Here is a 12,819-nt window from a genome sequence, read left to right as displayed (position 1 = left end):
TCCTTCAGTCCTGATTATTCTGTTAATGCCCTTATGACTGGGGGAACCTTCAGGAAGGAGAGCTCTCTGGCTGAGGACACCCGCAGGGTAATTCCCAGCACTGGAGCCGGCAGCAACCAGACCACCCCGATGTGACAGTTAGGTGGGGGTGTGGCTTAGTAAAAGGTGCATAGGCTTTGGAGGCCGATGGGTTCAAATCTCGCCTCTCCTATTGTCTGTGGCCTCCGGCAGGTGCCCTGATGTGGCACACACACTGCCGCCCAGCACCAGCTCTTTTTCCTTCTTGGCTGGTACAGCATGCCTGTCGCAAGTCTGAAAAACGGATCATGGGCCCGTGGGACTAGAGATGTCTGCTGCGGGGCTTTTAGAGGAAGTGTGCAATATGGTGCATTGTGACACACGTGTGCACACTGCCAGGCTTTCTTCTCTGATGGACCCTGTGCCTTTCACTCCCTCTCTCAGGGCTCATATCTTAGTGACTTTGCCTTGCCTGCTGCTGTGTCCACAGCCGCTAGCTCAGGGCCTGGAGTACAGTAAACACTAGATGGACATTTATGGAGCAAATACGGGAACTTAGAACTCTTGCCTTTGGTACGTGTGTGGGGGCCAAAAGAGGGTCTCTTCCTCTGTTGTCTTGCAATGGGAGTTAGGACTCTGCACCCCACCAGTGTCAGGGTTCTTCCAGAGTCAGTGTCTGGATGTTGGGCAGCGAGAGCAACCAGTGCCTCCCAGCGCCCCGTCGTTTATCTCCAGTCTTGCCTGTCTCCATCCTTTCTCCACCGCGTCAGGTGAGTGTTTCTAAAATGTTCTTGTTTAGGAGCCTTGACTAGTACCTGGTCTCCCTTGGGAAGAAGTGCAGGTGCCTGTGTGTCCTTTGGGAGCCCTGTGCTATCTGGCCCTGTCTGCAGCATCATCGCCTCACTCTTCCTCCTTTAAATCAGAGTTCTGGCCACACAGAGGTTGTTTTTTGTTTTGTTTTTTTCCATTTGCCATGTTCGAGGAACACATAAGTAGCGTTGCAGGTAAAACTGCTGAATAGAACACATGTCTTAAGCACCTTAGAAACACCCATTTACTGATTAAAAAAAAAGATGCCTTACAAACTTTAAAACATTTTCACTCCTTATTTCTCCTGTGCCTCCCGCCTGCCTGCTGTCTCATCTCCATCTGGCGCACCCGTCTTTCCTGCCTTTCGTCAAGGCTCACTTCTAGTGCCCTGGCTCAGGACAGCCATTGTGGATCCTTGATCTGGGATGGGTCCTCCTGCTGAGTATTCCCCAGCTCTGTGCCATTTCTCTGGCCTATAGCTATGCTCAAGTGACTGTTGTTGGTTGAATGTTTTCCTGATGAAGCATAACCCTCTGGAGGGCAGGGCCCCTGTGTCTTGTTGGTAGAGAGGGTCTGCCGTAGTCAGTGACCTAAGGTGCTTGCTGAAGGAGTAAACCAGATGTATGTTCAGACAAGATCCCTTGGTATTGTTGAGAACTGAGTACTAATGAGTGGCAGCTACAAATGATATCTTGTCGAAAACAGGACCGGTATGTGCTTTTACTTGACTCAGCAGTTTCATATCCAAGATTTGTCCCAAGGAAGTGCTCAGAGATGGGCTCAAAGATTTATGTACACAGATGGGATTCGCTTTCTTATCTCTGGCGTTGTGCATCCATTAAAAGTAACACTGCAGGAGGAGTTTAACACAATGATTTGGAAATCTATTCATGATCAATTAAGACAAAAAAGTAGATTACAGAAAAGTATCCCTATTTTTAAAAACAGTGAGTAATAATAAAAAAGGCTAGAAATATGTACTCTAAAATTGTTGTAGTCATTGTCTTCGGAAGATGAGATTACGAGTAGTCTTTTTTTTCCTCCCCCTTTGTGCTATCTCTGACTTTTCTGCAAAGGACGTGACTACTTGTTAAATTAGGAACATTTTTGTGAATATATTTCCGATAGTGAAAAGTAAACCAACTTGTAAAAATCATAAATACAGTAAAACCTCAGTAAAACTTATAAAGCTTTGTTTTAAATTTTGAGATAACTTAAGAATTTTGACTGGTGCTGTGATGATTTTACTAACATTAGGCGATGATGGTATGCTTTATGAATAAATTTGTAATACAAGTGAAATTGTGTCACAGTATATGAGGCAGGTCTTATACACCTCATTTGGCAGATAAGAAAAATGAAGCTTATAGAATAAAGTAACTTGCTCAGTATTTTACTGCTGTTGAGTGGAAGTTAGAATCTGAATTCACTAGAGCCTTCCCTCTTATTGACAGTATTATACTGCCTAGCGGTCTGTCACTTCTCCCTAGGGCACTGCTTGGGGGGACCTGACCTGTTGACCTAGCAGCTGCTGAGTGCCTACATCAGCCATGCGCCAGTTTTCTGGATCTTGGCACCAGTGGTCATGGCCTGACTGTGTCCTGGAGGGCCCCCCAGGACACCCTGCATGTATGATGTACGTACGGTGTACATCAGAATAGCTATAGGCTTTCCGTTTCTCATGTGAAGAGCTTCATGGAGATGTGGTGTGGGAGAAAAAATGTCCTGACACTTGCTGAAACAGTACGGAAGGTTTTACTCAAGATTATTGCAATAGGGGTGTTCCACGAAGGGAGAGAGATGGGGCTCAGCTTTGAACACAGCAAAGATGCCTGGGGATTTGTAGCCTGCCAGCAGTAAGAACCAAGGGGATGACACATTTGATCGGATCTTGAGGGTGATCATCTATTGAGGGCAGGGATCTTCTCCAGACAGACTCAGCAGGACTCTTGCTGAGACTGGACTCAGCCAGGATGCACGCAGATGCCCAAGGTTGAGGCCTTGTTGAGAGGAGGGCCCAGAGGAGTCTGACGGAAATCTGCCGCGGTGGGGCATCTTTTCGGTCGTTCATGAGTCCTGGGTGGAGGGGCTCCGAAGCATGGCCACCAGCGCAGTGGCGGCCGCCTGCAGCTTGCTTGTTCACCTGGTTTGTGCATTCATGAATATTCAGTAAACACTGAGCTAACCCTGTCCCATGTGCTGCTGTGGCATAGGTATTCATGTCACGGAGTTTTCAGTCCTCTTTCTTGCCTTGCTGTGCTGACGGGGGTCCCTGTCGGTTTCCCTTTGTAGGTGAGGTTGGTGGGGAGCCAGGGAAAAAAGCTCCATGTCCAGCGACAAGGTGACCTTCCTGAGGCGCAGGCCCGGCCAGCATGTGACCGGGGAAGGAAACACCTGACTTGGAAATGAAGCAAAGAAAAAGGAGGACCGTGTGTTTTGTCACCATCGTGCGGGCCGTTATTTAACAGATTCACCCAAGATTGTTGTTTTCTAACCCAATGTGCCTCTGTGACTTTGCCACTTACTCTTGATTAGAGCCCAGATGCTGATGCTCCATGTGTCAATTTATAGGTTTTTGTCTTGTACAGATACAAATTATTTCTGTCTGATAAACGTAAACCCCAAAGTTTTGATTTCATTGCTTTGTAGGTCTTCAGCTGAATTTGTCTCCGGCTGAAAATAGCTCATTTCAGTGAACTCCAGCTCTTTGGTGCCCTCTGAACCAGCGTCCCCTGTACAGACTTCCTCGTTAACTTGCATGCCCATTGGAAAAGTATGCTCTGACATTGTTGCATGCTGGTGCTTTAGGGTGGCCAGAGCTGCTGCTACCGATTGTCCTTCTGCAAACACTGATCTCTGGGTAGGAGGTGTCCCTCCCGCCCCCCCGTCTGTGGGTTGTCCACGAGTCCATTTGTCCCTGTGTCCAGAGGGACTCGGCCCCTTCTGTCAGTGGCGGTATAGAGATGTGTCTGTGCTGAGGCACTCACTGCACCTTTCATTTCTCTAAGGGTTCATCGTCGAAGGTTGTGAATAAAGAGACTTCGGGATTTCTCTTTCATCTTCTGTGTCCTCACTTCCCGGTAACCAGTATGTTGGGACGGGTCCAGCTGTATAGAGGGACGCCGTTCCTAGGAGGAGGCCCCTGCCCGTGTGACACGCTCTGTACTTGTGCGCCTGCTTCTCCTTCATCAACTTCCTGCCTTGAGGCTTTGTTTCCCAAATCAGTGTCAGCTCCTTGAGGGCAGGGTCTCTGCTTCCTACTCTTTATTTGCCTGCAAACGGAGTCCATAAACTTCAATGCCTTCTTTTCATTCATTTATTCGCAAGTACTTACTGGGCCCCTGGCATGTCGACACAGTGCTGGGTGTTGGGGATGTGACACAGTGACATCATCTGCCCTGAGGAGGCCTGCATTAAGGGAAGTGATTCCTAGATTGTACTTTGGGCAAGAAACTCCTCTAATGAGACATCTGTTTTCTTTCTGAACGATATCTAGATAATGAAAATTGTGTATATGTAGGTATATGTACGTGTATATTTATAGTCACCTTTAAAACCACCTTTAAAGAATGAAAACCTGAGTACAGTTGGCCCCTTCGCACAGTCAAAAATCTGCAAATAAACTTCTGACCCCCACCCAAGAACTTACCTCCTAATAGCGTGTTGACGGAGCTGTACTGGTAACACTCAACTAACACAGTTTGTGTGCCATTTGTATTGTCTACCGTATTCTTAGAGTAAGCTAGAGAAAAGAAAACATTATTAAGAAAATCCTAAGGAAAAGATAATACTGTACTATGTATATATGTGTGTATGTATATATAAAATCCACGTACAAGTGGACCCATGCAGTTCAAACTTGTGTTCAAGGGTCAGCCATACATGCTCTTCGCAGCAAAAGGCTTCACCAAAAAAAGGAAACCTACAATTATTTAAAACGGTAGTGTCCACAGAATTTATTTTCTTAGCCGTTTCATTTCATGTGAACTTAGGCGTCTCATTGAGGGGCGGGTGGCGTGAGCCTCAGAGCTGGAAGGACCGGAAGACGTCGTCCAGAGTCACCAGTCCCAGGTCTTCGCCTGCCCGGGGTTTTCTTTGTAAATACTGTAGAAGAGCACGTCGTAGCGGAACATTCCTGAGGTAATTTGCGATTCAGAATGTGAGAAATTGGCAGTGCGAAAGAGGAAAAACCCGTACATGTTTAATTACAATGGTGAGCTTTTCACTGCTGGGTGGGAAAGGACGAAAACATTTGAATAAAATCAAAGCAGAGGCTGAGCCTGACTTCTCCCAAAATAAAGAGGAGAGTGTTTGGAGCAGCTCAGTGTTGTCACTTGCAGTTTTAGTAGAAAAATGCTTGAAACAAAAATCCCTTTTTATCGGTGAGGGAAGGCAGCCAACCCGAATGTGGCGGAGCCGCCGCACAAATGGGAGCCCACGTCTGTGTGGGAGCGGGCACTGATCTCTTTTGCTCCAGCTTGATCTCCACGTGCGTCTTGAGCGAGCCAGTGGCCGACTGGGAGGTCCCACCGGCGCCGGTGGGCTGGATGGGAGGGGATCCTCCTGCGCCGGCGGTGGGCCCTGTCGGATGCTGGGCACCCCCCAGGGAACCAGGTGGAAGCGGGGGAGTCTCAGGTCATCGTACAGACAGAGTCGGAATCCGGAAGACCGCCTTCAGTAAAGCGCGCAAGTCTGCTGTTTTCAAAGCTGGGCACCGAATAATGGCCGCAGTGTATGCGCTCTAAGCATCGTTTCTTTAATCCATCCTGACCACCCTTATGTGTGTTCTTTGGTTCTCTTTCCAAACCTGGGCCAGACTGCTGTGTTGGGACACCAGGACAAAAACCATCTGGCCTCAGAAACACAGCAGAACCTTCGTAAACAGAGGGTCCGCACCCAGAGGCCCAAACCGTAGAACTTCCTTGTAGCTGAGATAACCGTGAAGTCCAGCTTGGGCTTCAGACACTCCTACCTTGGTCATGTTCCCGAGGTAAATGCTATGAGGGTTCTTTCCGCAGTGGATTGAGGGGTATATTCAGTAACTTAATGGGCAAGATTTTCTAAGTTTCAACATAAATGTGTGAGGTTTATATCCACTCCATGTTTATATATTTTCAATATTCGTGGCCATTAAACAGATACGCAACTTCGGATCCTACTAGGGGCCAGTGTCCATTAACAGGCAATAAATTCTTAAAAGACAGTCCTGTGTGAGGGTACCTTTTCTCAACATAGTGGTTTATTTGCGGTTTCTTCACCTGTAAAGTAGAGCTTACAGTGTTTTGCCTGTCAGAGATGTTTTAAAGACTGGAGATTTTGTGTGTTGAGTGCCCAGTGCCGTCTGGTAGGAGGCGAGCGCGCCGCGAGGCTGGACGTCACCGATGTGTGTTGGCAGCTGATGGCTGCCGCCCTCAGTCCCGAGCCTGGAGAGGCGTTGTTTGTCCTCCCATAGCTATTTGTGTAATAAGGACTTTTTGTTTGTTCTATCAGTGGACATGAAGCCATGATGAGTCTTAAAAGAAAACCAAAGTGAAAATTATAGGCCGTTAAGATCAAAGGTGTCATCATGGAATTTTTTCTGACCAGTGACAGATGTTATTACCTACTTGAAGAATGTCATGGGGCGCCTGGGTGGCTTCAGCATCTGACTTCAGCTCAGGTCATGATCTCACGGTTCATGAGTTCGAGCCCCACGTCAGACTCTGTGCTGATAGCTCCGAGCCTGGAGCCGGCTTTGGATTCTGTGTCTCCCTCTTTCTCTCTGGCCCACCCCTGCTTGCGCTCTGTCTCCATAAATGAATAAACTTAAAAAAAAAAAAAGAATGTCATATGTTACATCCTTTATTATACATAGGACACCTTACTTTTTATACAAAGTACTCTGCTTAGGATTTTGCCAGATTTTCAGTTTGAAGTCTTTTTACTACTTTGTCAGTGTTTGCATTTTTTTTTAAGTTTATATATTTATTTTGAGAGAGAGCGAGTGAGTGACCGTGGGGGTGGGGCAGAGAGAGAGGGAAAGAGTGAATCCCAAGTAGGCTCCATGCTGTCGGTGCAGTGCCCAATGTGGGGCTCAATCCCACAAACTGTGAGATCATGACCTAAGCCAAAATCAAGAGTCACATGCTTAACTGACTTGAGGCACCCAGGTGCCCCTGTTTTTGCATTTTAGAGTAGACAGTTTTCCACTGAAAGCCAGTCACCAACTCAGATGTTACATTTGACAGGGTGAAGTTTTATGTGTTTTTCTTTTTGATGCCTTTATTCAGGTATACTTGATAAATAGTAAACCACTTACAGTTTACAGTTTGACGAGGGTTAGCCTGTGTTTACCCGTGAAACTATCACCACAATTAAGGTAGTGAGCATATCCATCACTCCAAGAGTTTCCATTATGTAAATCCCTCCCTCCCAGCCGCCCTACCCCAGACCACCACCCCTGCTCTCTGGTGCCACAGATCAGCCCCACTCTCGGTGAAGTAGAATTTCATACAAACGGGTCACATGGTGTGTATTCCCGTTTGGTCTACGTTCTTTCACTCAGCAAGATGGTTTTGAGAAGCGTCCGTGTTACGTGCATCTGTCTGTGTTTTGGGCTTTCAAAATTAACTTCTGCTTGAGTTCCTAGATGGGAAATGATGACTTTTTGAAAACTGTTACCCTTCATTAACAGTTTTAATACAAATCTTAGAGGACTGCTGTGCTGTGTTGTCCTTAGGAAGGCCGACTCTGGTGACTCATGCTTAGGTTAAGGTTCCTCTGTGTCTTCAGTGAAAACTCTTTAGGCTTCTAACCGGTATGCCATGTTACATACCTTGTTAGTGCCTAGAGTGTTTTGAAAATAGAGTGCGAATATTAAGCATTGTCTTCTGTTTATTTACTTTAAAAGGTATCCTATGTCTAGTCATAATGTCATAATAACTCATTTATTTTCCTTTCCAGATCCTTTCCAGGAGGTCAGTTATGGGTGTGAGAGGTTTGCAGGGATTCGTGGGCAGTACCTGCCCACATATATGTACAGTAGTGAATTTCAAAGAACTGGCGGAACACCACCGAAGCAAGCATCCTGGATGTACTCCTACCATTGTGGTTGATGCCATGTGTTGTCTCAGATACTGGTACACTCCTGAATCTTGGATCTGCGGTGGCCAGTGGCGGGAATACTTCTCTGCTTTGCGGGATTTTGTTAAGACTTTTACAGCTGTTGGCATCAGGTTGATATTCTTCTTTGATGGCACGGTGGAGCAGGATAAGAGAGATGAGTGGGTGAAACGAAGACTAAAGAACAACAGGGAGATCTCCAGGATTTTCCATTATATCAAGTCACATAAGGAGCAGCCTGGCAGAAACATGTTCTTCATCCCCTCAGGGCTGGCCATATTTACACGATTTGCTTTGAAGAGCCTGGGTCAGGAAACTCTGTGTTCGTTGCAAGAGGCCGACTATGAGGTGGCATCTTATGGCCTCCAGAATAACTGTCTTGGTATTCTTGGAGAAGACACCGACTACTTAATCTATGATACCTGTCCCTACTTTTCAATTAGTGAGCTCTGTCTGGACAGTCTCGATACTGTCATGCTCTGTAGAGAGAAGCTCTGTGAGAGTCTAGATATCAGCCTGGCAGACCTTCCTCTTCTGGCCTGCCTGCTTGGCAACGATATTATTCCAGAAGGCATGTTTGAAAGCTTTCGGTACAAGTGCTTGTCTTCCTATACCTCCGTAAAGGAGAACTTTGACAAAAAAGGGAACATCATCTTAGCTGTAGCAGACCATATATCTAAAGTTCTTCGCTTGCATCAAGGTGAAAAAAAGTTAGAAGAGATGTTACCTTTGGGACCAAACAAAGCTCTTTTTTATAAGGGTGTGGCATCATATCTTTTGCCAGGACAGAAATCTCCATGGTTTTTCCAAAAACCTAAGGGTTTAATAACTTTGGACAAGGAGGTGGGATCCACGAGTTCAGCCCCCGAATCCAAGCAAGGAGTTCCCATGTGTACCGACCCCGAATCCAAGCAAGGAGTTCCCCTGTGTACAGACCCTGATTCCAAGCAAGGAATTCCCATGTGTACCGACGCTGAATCCAAACAAGGAGTTCCCATGTGTACAGATCCTGAGTCCAAGCAAGGAGTTCCCATGTGGACAAATCCTGAATCCAAGCAAGGAGTTCCTGTGTGTACAGATCCTGAGTCCAAACAAGGAGTTCCTGTTTCTACAGACCCTGATTCCAAGCAAGCAGTTCCCGTGTGTATGGATCCTGGCTCCAAGGAAGGATTCCTCTTGTGTACACATCCTGAATCCAAGCAAGGAGTTCCCATGTGTACACATCCTGAATTCAAGCAAGGAGATCCTGTGTGTACACACCCTGAATCCACGCAAGGAGATCCTGTGTGTACATACCCTGAATCCAAGCAAGGGGTTCCCATGTATGCATACTCTGAATACAGGCAAGGAGTTCCCATGTGTACATACTCTGAATCCAAGCAAGGAGTTCCCATGTATACACACACTGAATTCAAGCAAAAATCACCTCTGGGTGCAGACCCTGAATTTAAGCTAGAAGCACCTGTATGTACAAACCCTGGAATGAAACAAGAAGACCTTGTGAATATGGAGCCTGAAATCAAACAACAAGTAACCATGGTTTCAGACCCTGAAATCTTAAAGGTATGTAGATGTGCCCACCCAAATCTGACATGTCATGATTGAAAGTATATCCATTAATGGATTTGTCATGAATCTTTATTGACTACTTGCAGCAGTTAGGGCACTGTGGGGGATACAGAACAGGGCAATGTAGTTAGGAAGTATGACATAATGCATATGGAAACTCACATTATAAAGTATGCTGGATATTGTTACATGCCTGTTCTAGAAGAGAGCTCTAGAAATTTGAAGGAGAGGGCACTGTGGGTTAAGTACAGAGAGAAGTTACTGAAGAGTTAGAGTGGAACCAGACCTCCATGAGAGCCGATATTTGTTCTGAATAAGCAGATCTTTGTTGCTTTGGGGCACGTGGTAGAACAGTAGGCTGGAGGACAGGGTCTGAGGGGAGCCATGGGGAGAGAGGTTGGAAAGGGTAGAATGTAACCAGATTGGGAAGATTATTACCTGCCCCACTAGGAGTTTGGACTTAATTCTGAAAGTGACATAGAGCCCTTCAGAGGTTTTACGGAGGACTGCTATTGATTAACCACGTGTTACGTGTGAGGCTAGGGGGGTTACACGTGTTGTCTCTTACCCACAAACCTTCCGTTGTTCCTAACAAAGTGTCACCATCTTCCATTCCAGGTGCGCAAGTTACAAACCTAGCAATTACCACTCCTGGTAACTGTTCTCTCCCTGTCTTGTTACTTGTACCCAGTCAGTTAGTCTCATCACCCTAGCATATGTGGTCTCTGGTCTGAATTACTCAGGAATGGCTGACAACTCTTCCGTGTAGACTTTTGCCCCTTCTAGTCCATTGGCCATGCTGCATGCAGAAATGAAGCCTTATTCTGTAACTCTTAGGGTAGAAACAGTAGCCTTAAGCAGGCCACGGCCTGCCATCACCTCACCACCGCCACTTCTCTAGCCTGGTCAGTCCCTTGTCTGTCATGGCCCGGCATGTGCTCCTCTGCCTCTTGGGAACCTCCCCTGCCCCTTTGCTGCTTCATGGCTACTAGTCTTCTGTCCCATCTGGGCGGTCACTCACTCAGAGAAGCCCTGACCAGCCACCCACCTGCTGTAGCGCATGCCTCACTGGAATGTCATGCTCGGGACGGTGCCGCGAGGGCAGGGTCTCATTTGTTCCTCCCACTGCTGAGCCCCTGTGCCCATCACACTGTGTCTCACTGAATCTTGAAGACAGTATTCCTTTTCTCTCGTACCTTTAGGGCCTTTCCCTTGGTGGCTCCTTCCCTCCGTCCCGTACAACTGCATGGGTTCTCCTGTCTTGAGAAGTCCTTCACCTCTTCCTCCATTACATACATTGTAGCAGATAAGTTCCTTTAGTAACATAAAAAATTACGGTAAAAAGTAGAATGCAATATGTACTTTAAGAGAATTACAGGTGAAAAAGTATTAAGGAGTTAAAATTATCCTACCTGGAAGCATCCTTAAAAGGTGCTTCATGGAAGGAAAAGAACGTGGGTTAGAAATTGGAGGGAGGGCAGAATCTGAACCCCAGGTGGAAGTGTGCTTGGACAGTAGAGAAGGAGAGGTACGCATGGGGAAAGGCCTGCTCTCAACACAGACTTGGACACCATCCGAGCAGACTCCACTCGAAGTGAGGGAAGTGGACAGAGAAGACCTAAATCTGATTCTGCTTGTTTATTTGGTTTGGTTTTATCATGAGGCTGGATGTGAGAATGCTAGTTTAATACGGACCATGCAGAGATGATTCTCCACTGACGTATCTTTGTACGGCTGTTTGTAGTTACTGGAGGCTGTGCCTCACATCGCCGGCCTTAATTGTCACGCAGCTCTCGGTAGACACGCTTGCCTCCCTCCTCACATGAGAACATGTTGCGAAAGGGCTAAATGACATTGCCTGCAGTCACACAGCCAGTACTTGGCAGACCCTAGCTTTGAACTCAAGCCTCTAACTGTAAGTTTGACCCTTTACAAGATCACATCTGTGCTCCCCCTCGCATGGGGAGAGGCGGGTTGGTCGTGGTCAGTAGTCTAGAAGTGCGAGCTCAGAAGAATTGGTCAGCTCCTGCTCAGGCCTGGCTTCAGAGAGAGAACTTGGAGCCACCGTAGCAGTTTGCCTGAAGGACAGGACAGGGAAAGGCACGTGGGCAAAGGACGGCAGTGCAGAAGTGGAGCCTGCAGGGTACCTCAGTGCCTAGAGGAGGGCAAGGTCTGCCTTTCAGCCAGCCCGGGACTCGTGTGGAGTACGAGGCAGCATGACCCTGGGCTCTCTGCCTTTCCCGTCTTGACCCGGCCCCTGCTGGTTCCCGACCCACGCTCATTTCCCAGTTGTGTATGGCCTGAAGCACCATTAGGCAAGGGAAGGTGGGTTCTAGTTGGGAGCAGAAGACAGGGTGCCACTTGAGGTGAACCGTCACGGGAGAGGGGCTTGTGAGGTGGGGGGTGGGGAGGCCCAGAAGGGGTGTATTTCCGGGAGCCCCAGTGAGGCTGGGGAAGGCTTGACTATGCCTGAGGAACAATGGAGCTGTTCCACTGTGACCGCATGGCAGTGGTCTGTAGCGGGTGTGTTGGTGGACTGGAAAGAGGACACCGGGGCCTTGAATGTTAGGGTGAAGGTTTGTGGTAGCCGTTCAGACGCTCTGGGGAGGGCAGTGGCTGGACCTTCTTCTAAGAACACAGGCTGTGGGTGCTGTGGAGGGTGGACTGGAGAGGGGAGGAATGGGCCGAAGTCAGTCGGACGTTTTCATAGTAATGCCTGTCATCGGGCAGACAACACGCTGTGTGCTAAGTCTGCTGGTGATTGGGAGGCTGGAGGTGGAGGAGGACTAAGACGATTTCGAGCCCAGATGCCCCGAGGAAGGAAAACAGAGACGCCAGCTTGATGTCATGAGCTTGAGGGACGGTTGCTCCATTTCCGAGAGCCTAAAAACACTGGCATGTGATACAGGGATGTTGATTTTTTCTCTTCAGAGGTTACTGTTTTGTTTTCAAGGAGAAACCAGTCATATCTGAATTTTGAACAGATTGCTAGAGCACATCACGTCCGGGCAGAGAGCTACCTGGTGTACAACATCATGAGCAGCGGGGAGATCGAATGCAGCAACACCTTGGAGGACGCGCTGGACCAGGCTCTGCCCAGCCAGGCTTTCGTCTACCGCCCCGTGCGCCAGCGCGTTTACTCCCTCCTGCTGGGGGGCGGCGAAGGTGAGTGGGGCGGGCCGCTTAGCAGCAGTGCTCTCTGGAGTTGGAGTCTGAGAAACGGGCCAAATGAGGCGGAATGCATTCTTTCGGGACGCGGAGACGATTGGAAAGGGGTTTGTTTGTCTTTAAAATCTGTCCTTGAGAATACCAGTCACATCT

General features: G+C 47.8%; 1 protein-coding gene across 24 annotated transcripts in view; it reads left to right on the top strand.

Moving 5' to 3' along the window:
- FAM120B (family with sequence similarity 120B) overlaps nucleotides 1-12,819 on the top strand; it is a 95,004-nt gene that overhangs the window by 3,561 nt on the left and 78,624 nt on the right. For 17 of the 24 annotated variants that reach the window (XR_001430830.3, XR_001430829.3, XR_001430828.3 and 14 more), the window contains exons 2-3: nucleotides 7,771-9,492; nucleotides 12,483-12,663. Coding sequence is in view for 16 of the 24 variants with exons in the window: in XM_053221935.1 (XP_053077910.1) it covers nucleotides 7,792-9,492; nucleotides 12,483-12,663 (1,882 nt within the window). In the remaining 8 variants the exon portion in view is untranslated. The other 7 variants (XM_053221940.1, XM_053221933.1, XM_053221941.1 and 4 more) reach the window with 7 other exon arrangements.

The sequence above is a fragment of the Acinonyx jubatus genome, chromosome B2 (assembly GCF_027475565.1).
Source record: "Acinonyx jubatus isolate Ajub_Pintada_27869175 chromosome B2, VMU_Ajub_asm_v1.0, whole genome shotgun sequence".
Taxonomy (NCBI): Eukaryota; Metazoa; Chordata; class Mammalia; order Carnivora; family Felidae; genus Acinonyx; species Acinonyx jubatus.
This window is presented reverse-complemented; position numbering and strand designations above follow the sequence as displayed.